Here is a 15318-nt window from a genome sequence, read left to right as displayed (position 1 = left end):
TCCTAGGAGTTGGTTGTGGAAACTTGTGGTTCCCCGGTACCCAGCTTGGGAACTGCATTCCTGATTTTAATGCAACGGGAGCCTTCAAATTGAGGACTTGGGTGCGAGGAAGCCTCAGTCCCAGGCAAGACAAAGACCCGGCTGAGGACCTGTCTTGATTTCCCCCACTTCCGGAGAGCAACCAAAGACCCACCCTGAGGAGCACCGAAGGGTGGAACCTACCACAGGAATCAACATTGAAATTGTTGGTTCGCTAGCCCTAACCGGTTTGGCTCAGCGGATAGAGCGTCGGCCTGTGGACTGAAGGGTCCCAGGTTCGATTCCGGTCAAGAACATGTACCTTGGTTGCAGGCACATCCCCAGTGGGAGGTGTGCAAGAGGCAGCTGATTGATGTTTCTCTCTCATCGATGTTTCTAACTCTCTCTCCCTCTCCCTTCCTCTCTGTAAAAAAAAAATCAATAAAATATATTTAAAAAAAAGAAAGGAATTGTTGGTTCTCTTCCTCTCTCCCCTGAACCAGCCTGGACTCCTGAAGGGCAGGGGCACCCTCTCCGTCTCTTACTCTGTCTCCAGCGCAAGGTGGGGACTCAGTACATTTTGGCTGAATGAACGAATGGCTCAATGGTTACCTCTGTTTTCTTAGAGGATAAGTGCTGATCAACAGCTCTACCTCCCACACCTGCTCCAGGCTCCCTCCTCCCAGGCCCCGCCACAGGCAAGAGGCCCCGGACCTGTGCTAACTTCTATGGAAATGAGCAGCTCCACTGCAGAGGCAATTTGGCTGCAAACCAAGACCAGAGTGGGGTTGAATGGTTTCGTATCTTTCCACCAGATAATGTATTTTTATGACTTGTCACCCTTGTCCCCAGAGACTTTTGGTTTCAACAAGCAATTTAAAAACAGATTTCTTTATGCAATGGTTCCTCATGGAGGTGCCCATCAGAACCACCCGGGAGCTTTCTAAAAGTCAAATCCCTGGGCTCCTGCTCCAAAATTCCGATGCATAGGTCCATGGAGGAGTTTCTGCAGGTAGCTATTTTTTTATTATTATTATTATTGTTTCCAAGTGACTGGCCCACACCCACCACTCACAATAAGCACGCCAGCTGTCAGGTGGCCACTGACCTCCCCTGAGCCAGGGGCTGGAAACAGGTCTGGTCTTAAAGAGGCGCCTGGTGCCCAGGAAAGAAACCTGAGAAATAGGCTCCTGAGCACCTCCCCGGGCGGGGCCTCCTGGCTGCCTTTTCCTTCTGCGGCTCCTCTGCGCCCAAGGACACCTTAGCCCATTTCCAGACCTTCCAGCCTCGCCTGCGGTGCAGCCTGAGCAGGACGGGCAGGAATGCAGCAGACGGGACTCGCCTTCCTGGCCTTGGTTGCCTGGGCCGCTCTTCGCCCCTCCGCAGGTGAGTGGGGTGCTGCCTCCAAGCCCCAGGGGAACGGGGTGCCTCCCAGAACAGAGGGGCTGCCAGCAGTTTGGAGCAGGCATTTCTGTCCTCGGCTAGGAATGTCCAGGGATCTACAAGAGACTGGCATGTTCCTGATCAATTCCTGATGTCCAAGAATTTTCAGGAAGGAACCTCAGTTGAACAGGAGTCTTAGTGACTGGCTTACCTGGCAGATGGGGATAACTGTGAGCTGCGTTTTCTTTTCTGGTGAGAGAATCTTAGAAAGTCCCCAGGGAGCCGTTGGGGCAGAGCCCCTCTTGTTCTCCGTCGCCCCCTCACCCTAACCTGCTACACTGTCTGGGTGCAAGGTGCATGTTCCAGGAAGAAGACAGACTTTTTAGGGTTTGGGAAGTTGCAAGTTTTCTGGACACAGTCAGCTCTGTAGAAGCTGAAAACGAAAACTTCAATCAGACATTAAAAAAGGGCTGCAGGCCCTAGCTGGTTTGGCTCAGTTGATAGAGCATCAGCCTGTGGACCGAAGAGTCCCAGGTTCAGTTCCAGTCAAGGGCCCATGCTCAGGTTGCGCGCTCGATGCCCAATAGGGGGCATATGAGAGGCAGCCAATCAATGAGTCTCAAATTTGATATTTCAAGCGCTCTTTTTCTCTGAAATCAATAAAAAAATATTTTTTAAAGGGAATATGCCGGAGACCTACACAATTTATATCCAAGAGAACTTAAACAGGGAGCGGCTAACATGTAGATGGAGATGAGAATTGCGTTTGGACTGGAGGCGATGTTTTCTACTGTGTTTAGGAATCCCGGACACAGGTGCTGAAAGCTTGACTGAGCAGTTACTCTTCCCATCTCGTGCTCTGAACTTTACCTGCAAAGATTCTCTAAATCCAAACCAGATGTGAAATAGGAGTCTTATTGGTCTGCTCTTAAAAATGTAAAAAGCCAGCCCTAGCTGGTTTGGCTCAGTGGATAGAGCGTCGGCCTGAGGACTGAAGGGTCCCAGGTTTGATTCCAGCCAAGGGCACATGCCCAGGTTGCAGGCTCCATCCCCAGTAGGGGACGTGCAGAAGGCAGCCGATCAATGATTCTCTCTCATCACTGATGGTTTCTGTCTACTTCTCCCTCTCCCTTCCTCTCTAAAATCAATAAAAATAGATTTTTTTTTTTAAAGTGTAAAAGCCAACACACTAATTTTACACCCACTACTCACACGTACATGGATGCAAATTGGATTTTAAATCTACTCTTGACCAGTCAGATCTGGCCACAATGGATGGCCTGCTTCCTGGCAGCCTGTGTCTGGGGACTCTGGATGCATGGTACTGAGCACAGGGAAAATCCACCAATCTCTTCTTCATTCCTACCAGCCTGGTTTATCAAGACAAAGACAAGCGGCTTTCATTATACATGTTCTTGTAAAGTTTGTCAGAAAAAGGCACCACTGAAATTTTAGGACTCCCTTTCACTTTTTCCCAAGGGTCGGCCTGCCGAGGTTTATCTAAACAGGGCGTTTGGGCAAATGTTTACTCGTATAAGCGTCTCCCTTCAGCCTCCTGTTCCGGCTCCAGTTGTCCCCACAGCAGCAGGGGCAGCACCGCCTGCAGGACCTGCAGGACTGGGGAGGGATGGAGGGCAGGCGGAGGGCACAGGGCAACGAGAAGCCCTGCCAGGCTCAAGGCCCGGGATCCAGGGACTGAGTCCTGGCAGAGAGGGGACAGGAGCACACAGAGGTGTTTGAAAAGGAGCAGTGGTGCCCAGCCGGCATGGCTCAGTGGTGGAGTACCGACCTATCAACCAAGAGGTTATGGTTCCATTCCTGGTCGGGCTGTGGGCTCGATCCCCAGTGTGGGGTGTGCAGGAGGTAGCAGGTCAGTGATTCCCTCTCGTCATTGATGTTTCTATCTCTCCCTCCCTCTCTTAAATCAGTAAAAATATATTTAAAACTTTTTAAATTAATTTATTTTTAAAGCAAAGGAACAGAGGTGATGAAAAAGAAAGAGAGAAAGAGAGAAAGAAAGAAAGAAAGAAAGAAAGAAAGAAAGAAAGAAAGAAAGAAAGAGGAAGCCAAGGAGATGGGACAGTAGCTTTTTGGGTTGATCTCAGGGCTTTCCCTAGGCTGTTTGGGCTGGAGGGAAATCACATTGTCTGAGAAGCCCCGCCTCTGCCCTTTAAGAGTAAGTGATGGGTTAAAATATGGAGGGGAAGCCCGAGACCAGGTGTGGAACTGAGAGGGGCAGCCCCTCTGCTTTCATGGCCAACCTCAGGGTCTGTGTCCCGGGGCCCTGCGGAGGCTGGCGGGGATTCAGCTGGGCGGGGTGGGGAAGGCCAGGGAGGGGGAAGGGGACGGAGGGAGGATACTGAATAGTGCTGGGAAGGAGGCACTTGGCCACTGTCCAGGCGAGGAGAGGGAACAGGGAAGTGGATGTGCCAGTTTGGGACACAGGGAAATACATGCTGTTCCTCTGGGCATTAGCTGTTCTCTTATCTTAATGACCCCTTTAATGGCCTCCCTGGTGTGACGGCCCAGCGATTGGCATTGCCAGGGCGTTCTGCGTCCATCAGGAAGCAGCTGACGTGCCCACGGTTAAAAGCCTTGGATTCCACCCAAAGACAAGAGGGCATACTCCACACCCGCTGACACAGCTACTGGCTCCCAGAACTCCATGCTGAGCCCATAAAAATGTCCCTCGTGTCCTCTCTGGGCCCCGAGCCAGGTTCCTTAGAGCCACGGCCCGGGGCGCTGTGGGCCTGACTGTGCCCACCAGGTGTGGGCGGGGGATTCGGCTGCGCTGAGTCCCAGACGGGCTTCCTTCTGACGGGCAATCCACTGCCCCAGGTGAGGAAGGCCCCTCTCTGCACAGATACAATACTTGCTGGAGACAGCGCTCTTGGCATCCTTAAAGGAAAGTAGCTTTTGTTTGTCTTAATCACAGGAGACTCACTAGGGAAGGTTCCCAAAGATATGCTCAGAAGTTGTCCTGCACAGTTTTCAAGGGAAAAATCCTGCACCCTGTAGCCTACCGACTGAGCTCCAGACCTTGGAGATGGCACAGCCCTGGCTCACCTGAGGGCGACAATAATCCCTTGGTCAGCCCTCCAGTTTGCAGGGGGAAGTCCTTCCCACGGAGTTGTCTCAGTGGATGCGCTGGCTCCGAAGCCACCGGCAGGGGGCGCTGCTGGCTGCTGCGCTCTCCCAGAGCCTGGTGCTGGAGAAGTGCCCTGGCTTGAGCCTGCTGAGAAGAGCCAGGAAAACACCTCTCCCTGCCATGTCTCTCTAGCGCTCTCTTCCGACAAAGACAGCTGGCGAAGGAGAACTATTCCAGGGGCCCTTCTTAATTTTAATTGCACAGAATTGGCCAGTAAGGATGACTTTGAAGTGGAGGGGCAATACATCGACACCTTCCACAGGCACCGAATAGACAGACCCCTGGATGCCCCATGGGGCAGGGACTGTGTGCTTTGTCCAGTTTGTTTCCGCTAACTGAGCATTTACTATTTGTCACCCCCGTCCTAAGCACTTAAGGGTACACACTCATGCAGTCTTCACAGCAACCCTGTACAGGAGTGCTATCTCCCGCCCCTACTATTACAGATAAGGAAACGGAGACACAGAGAATGAACTCGGCTTGTATGTGGCAGAGCCAGGAATCGAACCTGGTTGGCTCTCTCCATATGCTCAACTGTGTGGTCAGGCCTCTCAGTGTATCTCTGCAGCCCAAATCACCCACCCTTCTGGGCTACCCCCTTCTGGGCTACCCCGGGCCACTCCAGTGTCCATGCTGAGGGAAGTGCTGGGGGCCAGGTGGCTTCAGATGAAGGTAAAGAAAAGCCCTCAGCACTCTGCATTACCCAAACGTTACCCCAGGTTCCAGAGGGTGCCAGGGAGGACTTGACCAGTATTTGGGCTCAGCATTTCATGCCTCATGGCTTGGCGAGTCCTTCCTGCCTGCGCGGTGACAGCAGAGGACACCTTTGTTTGTAGGCATCCATGTGTGACGTGTGACATGTCTCCCTGAGGCATGAAGTCCACTAGAATGGGGAAGTGTATCTCTAACCAACCGCATTCGGCGCACTGTGTTTGTTTATGTATTGCCTTCTTTTTTTTTTTAATATATTTTATTGATTTTGTACAGAGAGGAAGGGAGAGAGATAGAGAGTTAGAAACATCGATGAGAGAGAGTCATCGATCAGCTGCCTCTTGCACACCCCCTACTGGGGATATGCCCACAACCAAGGTACATGCCCTTGACCGGAATCGAACCCGGGACCCTTCAGTCCCCAAGCCAATGCTCTATCCATTGAGCCAAACTGGTCTCGGCTATGTATTGCCTTCTTAAACTGCAGCCATGGGCTTGAGATACAGCCAGCAGCCACGTGCACCTTCTCGTCATGTCTTCTTTACCCCAGGAGTCCTTTCTCCAGCAACGGCAGGTGTCTTTGCCCTGGCTCCATGTCGCTGTGCCCTTTGTACCAGTGCATTTCCAATAAGCCCCCGGCTGATGCCATTGCTGCAGCTCTGGGGACCACACTTGAGTAGCAAGAGGCTGTGCAATACATCCGGGGAAGAGAGGAAGCTGGTTTCCGTATCTACGGCAACAGGGTCCTTTCCCTAAAACCCAAACCTACTGCTTATAGCCCAGGTTTGACGTGTAGTGCCTTAGTGTTCCACTTCATCTGTCTTGAACAGAGAACTCTCTAAGGCAGTGGTTCTCAACCTTCCTAATGCCACGCGACCCTTTAATACAGCTCCTCAAGTTGTGATGACCCCCGACCATAAAATTATTTTCATTGCTACTTTATAACTGTAATTTTGCTACTGTTATGAATCGTAATGTAAATATCTGTGTTTTCCGATGGTTGCAACCCACAGGTTCAAAACCTGTAGAACTTAAGACCATTGGAAAATACAGATACCTACATTACAATTCATTAACAGTAACATAATTACAGTTACGAAAATAATGTTATGGTTTAGGGACCAAAGGTTAGGGGAGGGGCTCGGGGTGAAGGGGATCAATTGACAGAACCCAATCAGGGACTTTCATAACAAGGCACTCATTCCCCTTGATACTAGAAACCACAATGATAACAACTCAGAACCAACAGAATCAATAGCAATAGCACCCTAATTAATAAGACAAATAGTAATGCATTTCATGAGATTCTGATATCTTTAAGTATAATGAACAAATAATTTATTTTATATTGAGTTGACCCCTAATTGCTTGTGGGTAGAGGGATGGTATGTTTCTAAAAGGCAACTGTGAAATTTTAAGACATTTGGTACATAAGACCTTGATGATCTTACTTTCTTTTAAAAAATGAAAAATATTTAAATGGCATCAAAAGCCTTAAACAAGGTAAAATGAGACATTCAGAACTACAACATAACTTAGTTCAGCTCCAGAGATGTTTATTTAGTAATAACCGTAGACTCTGTGCTGTGGTGTGGGTAGAAAGATGTCTTGAGGAAGTCTTTTTTTTTTTTCTTTTTAATATATTTTATTGATTTTTTTTTTTTACAGAGAAAAAGGGAGAGAGAGAGTTAGAAACATAGATCAGCTGCCTCCTGCACACCCCCTTCTGGGGATGTGCCAGCAACCAAGATACATGCCCCTGACAGGAATCGAATCTGGGACCCTTCCGTCCGCAGGCTGATGCTCTATCCATTGAGCCATACTGATCTCAGCCTGAGGGAGTCTTAAGAGACAGTCATCCAGACCCTTACTGTTATATGTGGGAAAGCCAGGGAAGCACAGGGCTCTGTGGGACCACAGGTTCATGTGGAGAATGGGCAGCACTGGGAGAAAGGAGGCCCCTGGGGAGCTCAGTAGGCCTGGAGCCAATGGATGAGGTCTTGAACTTGGGCGGTGTAGGAGGAATGGAAAGGGAGAGGCAGATCTGAGTGTCAAGGAAGTAAGACTCCCAGGAGATTGTGGCAGGCTGCGGGGTGCGGGAGGTTGGGGTGCCACGCGGGTTTTGGCGTGGGTAACTATCACTGACGGTCAGCTGAGATGAGGGAAGGAGTGACGCTGAAGCGGCAGGAGAGGATGTCTTCGGTTGAGTATTGAGTTAGTGAGCCATCCAAGTACGTGTTTGACAGCAGTTGGATGTAGGTCAGGGGCTTGGGGTAGAGGTTAAAGTAGACCAAGATACTTTGAAGATACTGACAAAGCCTGAGAAGATGTAGATGGGGGGGGCGGGGGGGAGGAGTAGAAAGTCATGGGTGGAGCTTAGAGAAATGCTAATGATTGTGGAGTGGACCGAGGAGAGGGGACACACCGGCAGATGTTACCCACAGAGACTGCCTGGTCTGGGCTTCCCTGGCCCGTGACCTTCTGATGTTCGGATCCTCCCCTCCCACAACCTGACAGTCATGGCAGGTTTCTCCCATGATTCCCCAACCCAACTATTCTTGATCATTCTGAAATTGTGGGTCCTAGAGAAGAGTCCTTCCCCTCTAAGAATAGGGGCGAGGTGGATTGATAGGGTAGAGGGGCTGGTCTCCCACAGGGTCAGAGGCCCTACCTGCTGGGCAGGTGCTGCTGACCCACCCCCTGCCCGCTGGCTCACCTGCGCCCCCCAGAGGACTGGCCTCGGCCGGCAGGCGCTGCTCTCATACATCACCTGTCAGAGGAGATTCCAGGCGGAGCTGCTGGGCTGACGCTCTGGAGTGTCCTTCCCAAAGGAAAGGGGCATCTCCCGAGAGTTAGGGAGGGGGTGAGGCTGGGGGTGAAGGGGATCAAGCCTCATAATAAACCTAAGCTTGTGCATACCTTGGGCCCCGCTGCTTTATCAAGCCCGCTCTGCGACACCTTTCATTTCCCTCTCAGGAACCCCTACTGCATCAGACAGGCCTGTGTGGGTTCCTGTTTTGGGACAAAAGCAGGTTCTTTCCTTGGGGTTCCTGGCCTCCTGCAACGGTGGCATTCAAGATGACCTTTGCAGGAAGGCTTGGTTTTCCTAATTCCTTATCAGCTAGCTTCTGCACACAAGGAAACGTATCATACGAATAAAACCGACGTCAATGCAAAAGGATTGTCAACTCATTCCTTTTTTCAACTTTATTGCCTCTGCTAAATCTCCCCGGTGTGGAAATCAGAGGAAGTTGCTGTCCTTTCTTTAAAAATGAAAATATGCGGACTGAAGACAGCATGAGAAAACCTCTAGGGAGCGACATTGTCCAAAAGAACCTTCCCCCCCCCAGAGGACTGGCCTCTGCAGCAGGCGCTTAGTCCAAGCCTCCCTGATGTCATTCTTCATTGCCTGACTCCTCAAGAACTTTCAAAGGATTCTGGCTTCTATGTATTTCGGAATTCCTCATTAGGGCACCAGTCACATCGGCCAACATGACTATTTCTGGAATTGATGCCAGCACTCAGATAACTCAAACTCTTAAGCACACAGGTGTGCCTATGACTGGGAAAGCCATTTCCTCTTTTATGGTTTCCTGGGTCATGACCCTGCAGTGGTCTGTGTATTAGCTCTCTGAAGCTAGTAACTCTTTGTCTTCCTACCTTCATCCCTAGCATAGTGACTCACACAGAAGCCATCTTATACACATAGCTAGTGATGTACTCTGTGGGAATTCACATAGTGAATGGGACACATGGATAAACTCCCAAATTTGGGGGGTGGGTATTAAAACAGTTTGACTTGGAGAATAAGCAGCACAGCATAGCTAGAGGAGGAAAAAAATAACTCATTTTAATAAATAAATGTAAAAACAATGTGCTTTGCTCCCATAGTACTTTCTAAAAAACATATTTTATTGATTTTTACAGAGAGGAAGGGAGAGGGATGGAGAGCTAGAAACATTGATGAGAGAGAAACATCAATCAGCTGCCTCCTGCACACCCCCTACTGGGGATGTGCCTGCAACCAAGCTACATGCCCTTGACCAGAATCGAACCTGGGACTTTTCAGTCTATCCCCTGAACTAAACTTGTTAGGGCCTGTAGCACTTTTTATAAAGTTGAAATATAATTTGCATACCATAAAACTCACCACTGAGTGGTTTCCAGTGCCTTTGCTGAATTATACAATCATCACCTCTAATTCCAGCACATTTCACCGCCCCCAAAAGAGACCCTGATCCTGTAAGCAGTCAGTCCCCACCCCCCATCCCAGCCCCTGGACACCACTCGTCCACTTTCTGTTGCTATGGCTTTGCCTGTCCCGCACACTTCATATAAACAGAGTCAGTATGTGGCTCTTTGAATCTGGCCTCTGTCCCTGATAATCCCATTACACAGTGAACGCGCCTGTCAACACGTCTGCTGTGTTGTGATTACTTGTTTAACTGCCTTCCTCCCTTGAGGGCAGACACTCTGCCTGGTTTATTTCTGATGCAGAGTTCAGGCTGGCACAGAGGGGCCCTCCCTGCCTGTTTGCTGAACTAATGATGCTTTTCCTATTCCAGTGAGTCTGGTTGGGTGGTGGGGGGTGTGCCTGACACACACTCCTTACACCCATAACAGCTCGGAAAGTTCTCTCTGGCTCTAGATTGAGAGGGAAGCGGAGAGATCCTTGTCCATGAAATGTCTTGCCGTGGACAATGTTAACCTGTTCCTTTCTAGTGCTGCTGCATCTCTGGGTGACACTAACTGAGGACAGAAGGGAAGCTGAGCAGAACTTAACAATTTATTTGGCTGATGTGGGTGTATGTCAGCTATATGTTTCATTTAAACGCATGATTTAGTAGTCATTGAAGACATACATTTTTGTAAGGAATTTGTGTAGATGAATAATTAATGTCTACTTGAAGGTTGTATGTACAATGTATGTTAATTCCCTGAGCATTGAGAGAGAGATGTCCTGGGCTGCAGCCAGGTTGTCACTGATTTACATCAAGCTGAGATTCTGTTCCAAACGGAGCAGCACTGAGCTGTTAGGACAGGAGGGGCGGGGGACCAGGTGCAAGTCTTTCTTCTGGAGGGAAAGAGCTCCAGTGACCTTGACACAGATAGTCCTTGAGGGTCTGGGACCAAGGTCAAGGCACACATTCCCTGGGCTCTGGACAAGGCCGCAGTCTGAACCTCCCCCTTGGACTGTTGTTGACGAGAATCTTGCCAGAGGAGACTTGTCTCTGTTTAAGACACCAGGTTCCTCAAACGTGACTCAGATTCTGTGAGATAAACAGTCTTCGGTTCTCTTCAACACCAGGGTTCTGGAGATGCAGTTCCTGCTGCTAGGAATGTTCCCCCTCCCTTTCAACCAGTGAATGCTGACCCCTCCTCCAAAACGGAGTCCAGACTTCACGCCCTTCGATGCTTCCCCTCTTCCCTGGGTGGTGTTTCTATAGAATTCGTTCCAACCTGCCTAACACTGGGAGTTTAAGAAAATTACAAGTATTGCAGGCTAGTTGAAAATGTGTCCCCTTTCTAGTAGTCTTTTCTTATGCTAGTAAGTTAGGGCTAAATATTTCTACATCTTTTCCTCTGTGTTTGTGTGTATATTTTTTAACAAAGATGGAATCATTTGTAGTTCTTATATTGAAATTTGCTCTTTGCACTTAATAAATTATGGAATTCCAGTGTTAACACATATGGACCTACCTCATCCTTAGAGTGTACATTATGTATTTAACTACTGGTAGACATACAGATGGTCTCTGATGTTCTGCTCTCGGGGATGCTTGTGCCCTGTCTTTATGCTTGTGGGAGCCCCAGGAGCACAGATTTGAGAAGTGCAGTGACTGTACCAATGCGGCTGTTCCCTGAGCATTTTGCTCCAAGCTTGTCTCCTCTCCCACAGCCTCTGGAGGGCAGGGGCACACTGTTTACGTAATGTTTGTATCCCCCAGTGAGTGTCATTGTGCCCGGAACTGTTCAGTGAGTCATTATTGAATAATTAAATGAATAGCCTTAGCCGGCTTGGCTCAGTGGATAGAGCGTTGGCCTGTGGACTGAAGGGTCCCGGGTTCTATTCTGGTTAAGGGCATATGCCAGGGTTGCAGGCTTGAGGCAGCCGATCACTGATTCTCTCTCATCATTGATGTTTCTCTGTTTCTCCCTTTCTCTCTAAAATCAATGAAAATATATTTTTAAAAATTGAATGAATAGATGAATGAGTAACAATGGAAAATGTTGGTGCCCAGAGAGTGAGTCAACTAGATATCCTTATTTATTTCCTCTCTACTTCCTCGCTGGGAGGAGCCTGTGTCCAGGTGGGCGGGGCATGGACTCAGAGGTCTTTTCTCCTCCTGAGGGCAGCTGCCTCTGTTGCTTACAGCTGACAACGCGGAGAGGCTGACTCATTTCTATCAGCCTCTCGTTCTAACTGTTATCACCAGGCTGCACCTGCAGACCCTTGGTTTTAATTTCTAATTTTTAAAAAGATGTGTTAGCCACTTGGTGACATGGGAAGCCAGGAGAATGCTGTGTGCCTGTGGCGGGCAGGGATCTGCAGACGCACACTTAGCAGGGGTGAGGTTTCTCTTTACATTTGCGTTGCCCTCCTCCCCTTACCTTTGGGTAAGGCCAGCCCCTCCCAGCTTGACTTCCTGCCACAGACTCTCCCTACGTTGGTCCATCTTGCTTGTCACTGTAACATGGATTTTCCTAAAACCCTTCTCCTTTCTCAAACCTTTAGTGGTCCCCACTTCATAAAAGCGAAACCCCCTGAGACTGACACTAGGCCTCCATGGTGTGCCCCGTGCTCCCTGTCACTCACCTTCCGAGCTGCTCCATCCAGACAGTGGTCCCTTTCTCCACACCTCATGCTTCCCAGTCCCAGGACTCTTTGCTTGTTTGTGTAAAGTATTGCATATGTCTCCTCTTCCCCCACTGGCCTCTCCCAGCCTGCCCCCTCCCACCCAGGCCTCCATTGGCTCCTGACCATGCACTTGCTTCAATCTGGGTAAGTCTCCCTTTTCCTCCACCCACTGAGTCCTTCAGGATTCAGCCAAGTCCTTCCCACATGGGGACTGCCCCGGGGCCCACGTGGGGCTCTCTTCAGAACTGTGTCACCTGCTTCTGCCATCTTTTATCCAGTCAGTCTGCACCCCAGCACATGGCTGCCTGAGCGGCGTTCATCTCTTCCCTCGGATTGTGCTCCATCTGACTTAGTTTTAATTTAAAATATATTTTTTATTGATTTCAGAAGGGAAAAGGAGGAAGCGATAGAAACATTAGTGTTGAGAGGGAATCATTGATTGGCTGCCTTTTGCACGCCCCATTCTGGGGATGGAGCCTGGTACCCAGGTGAGTGCCCTTGAGCAGAATGGAACCTGGGACCCTTCAGTCCGCAGGCTGACGCTCAATCCTCTGAGCCAAACCAGCTAGGCTGGACTTAGTTTTATCCCCCCTACTCCCCCATTTAGTGTAAATTCTGGAAGGCAGAGCTGGGGCCTGCAACCAAAGCTACTCATTGGTCCCTGTCTGCCCCTTGCTCAAGTGGATTAGCATTCTGTTTCTCTGGAGTCTTTTTTTAAAAAAAAAAATATATTTATATTGATTTCAGAGAGGAAGGGAGAGGGAGAAGGAGGTAGAAATATCAATGGTGAGAGAGAATCATTGATGGGCTGCCTCCAGTATGCCCCGCCCTGGGGATCAAACTCACAACCCAGGCATGTTCCCTGATTGGGAATTGAACTGTGACCCCCTGGTCCAGGTCCAGAGGCCAACGCTCACCACTGAGCACACCAGCCAGCCTCTGTGGGGTCTTTAAGATGCGAGTCAGGCCGTTGCTCTACAGACTGTAAGGGGTGGCCTTGCCTCTCCTGTCCTCTTCCAGCCATCCTCCCCATCGCCTCCAGCTGCTGCACCTTGGTTTCCCACCACGTCCCCCGGCGCCTCCTGGACAGAGTGAGCGCCTGTCGCATCCAGAGGGCCGACGGGGACTGTGACCTGGCGGCCGTCATGTGAGTGCCCTTGCGGGGGAGGCCTGCCCCTGGGGGTCTGAGCTGGGCACTGCCCGTGGCCAGCGGCTCCCGGTCCTTTCTCTCCGTGATGTCCTTCTTCCCTCTCTGCAGCCTCCACGTCAGGCACCGGAGGATCTGTGCCAGCCCGCACAGCCACACTGTGAAGCAGTGGCTGAGGAAGCAAGCGGCCAGGAAGCATGCCCACGGCCACGTTTGCCACGTGAAGAGGCACCATGGCAAGAGGCACAGCCACGAGGCACATCCGGGGACACCAGGCGAGCGGGCCCCGAGCTCCATATTGGAGAATGTGCCAGTGGGCCTGTGAAGAGGCTCCTGCGGGAATCTGGCCAGGGCCGGGTGTGCACTGAAGGTGGGAATGTTCCTTCTTGGAAGCCAACAGGGCAGACAAACCCCAGTGACACAGTATGCAGAAGTAGCCAGTGATACACTCCCCTGGAAAATGAAAAGATAAAGAAAAACTGCATATCCTATTTTAAGAGTGTGGCAAATAGATACAACTTCTTCAACTTTTTAACAATATATATTTTATTGATTTTTTTATAGAGAGAAAGGAAGAGAGATAGTTAGAAACAACAATGAGAGAGAAACATCAATCAGCTGCCTCTTACGCACTTCCCACTGGGGATGTGCCCACTACCAATGTATATGCCCTTGTCGGGAATTGAACCCGGGAGCCTTCAGTCTGCAGGCTGATGCTCTATCCACTGAGCCAAACCAGTTAGGGCTTCTTCAACTTTTTTACTGTAAAGTTTTCCAAACCTACAGAGAAGTTGAAAGAATGGTAATATGAATCCCTGTATCTGTCATCTAGATTAATCATTGTTAATATTTTGTCATAGTTGTTTTTCTCTCTCTCTTTTTGTGTGTGTGTATAAAACATTATATATATAAGTATATAAGTTTTTTTTTGTAAACCACTGGAAAATAAGTTGTAAACATCATGATATGCCATTCCTAAATTTATTTTTACTGGTACAATTTGGCATCCCTCAAGAATAAAGACATTTTCTATATGATCACATTATCAGCTTTCTACCGAGAAAAAAAAAAGTTTCTAATCTATATATTTCACATTCAGTACCTAGTTTGAATAACCACTGTTGAAATTACCGATTGATAATTTGATGCTATAAATAAATAAATAAATAAATGCTCGCTTTGCGCCAGGAGCCATCTACCCCTGAAGCCAGTTCTCACGGCTCCCGGGGAAAGGCCTGGAATTGGGACCCATGTGGGATGATCTTACTCTCCCTAAACAAAGCCTACACCTTGTAACTCCTCCCCACCTTTCCCGCACTGTGGGTGGATCACCTTTGCCTTCCTGTCCATAGAAGCTTTGAGATATAGAGCCAGACCTGGATTCATACTCAGCCATTAGCTGTCAGGAGCGTGTGTCCACCTGGGCAGGTGTCAGGTGCCCTGTGCTGCCCAGCTGACCAGTCCCCGCAGTGTGGCCAGGATGACAGGGAGGTGATAAGGGACACACGGAGGTGCTGAGCCTGGTATAGTCTAAAGTGTGGACTAAAAATGTACACCTAAGATGAGGACAATGGCGGGGGAGGGGGCAGAGGGGTGGTGGGAGGAAGGGGGTAGAGGTGGGGTGGGTAAGGGCAGAGAGTGGGATGGGAACCGGGTGGAAGGGAGCTATGGGGGGCGGGGGGGGGCGGGGAAGGAGAAAAAATTGTAATAATCTGAGCAATAAAGATTTATTAAATTAAAATAAATAAATAATCACCAAGCAGCCTTTGTGTAACTCTGCTCATCAGCACCAACTTAGCAGGCCGTTTATTTGCTCTCACCAACAATCCTGTGAGCTTTGTATTGCTTTCTCCACTTTTTGGATGAGGAGACCTCATAGATGCTAAATAATTTGCCCAAGGCCACACAGTAAGTGACAGAGAGAAGCCTTGTGCCCAGGTCTCCAGGCTTTTCCTGTTCTCCTATCAGCCCTGGCAGAGGGCCCACAAGGTGTGGACACACAGGTGGGGCAGAGGGAGAGGCTGCAGATAAAGATCTGAGCAGCTAGCGCTT

The 15318-nt window shown here is 49.6% G+C and overlaps 1 protein-coding gene across 1 annotated transcript; it reads left to right on the top strand.

The window, feature by feature from the left end:
• The first annotated feature begins 1247 nt into the window (after positions 1 to 1247).
• Positions 1248 to 14416, top strand: CCL28 (C-C motif chemokine ligand 28). Its single transcript, XM_084880657.1, has 3 exons — positions 1248 to 1404; positions 13140 to 13266; positions 13378 to 14416. The coding sequence occupies exons 1-3, from the start codon at positions 1341 to 1343 to the stop codon at positions 13589 to 13591; spliced, it is 405 nt and encodes a 134-aa protein (XP_084736783.1). The 5' UTR covers positions 1248 to 1340; the 3' UTR covers positions 13592 to 14416.
• The last annotated feature ends 902 nt before the right edge of the window (positions 14417 to 15318 follow it).

This window comes from Pipistrellus hanaki (assembly GCF_964339955.1).
Source record: "Pipistrellus hanaki genome assembly, chromosome: 4".
Classification (NCBI taxonomy): domain Eukaryota; kingdom Metazoa; phylum Chordata; class Mammalia; order Chiroptera; family Vespertilionidae; genus Pipistrellus; species Pipistrellus hanaki.
The sequence above is the reverse complement of the archived record's forward strand: the minus strand, read 5'-3'. Positions and strand labels throughout refer to the sequence as shown.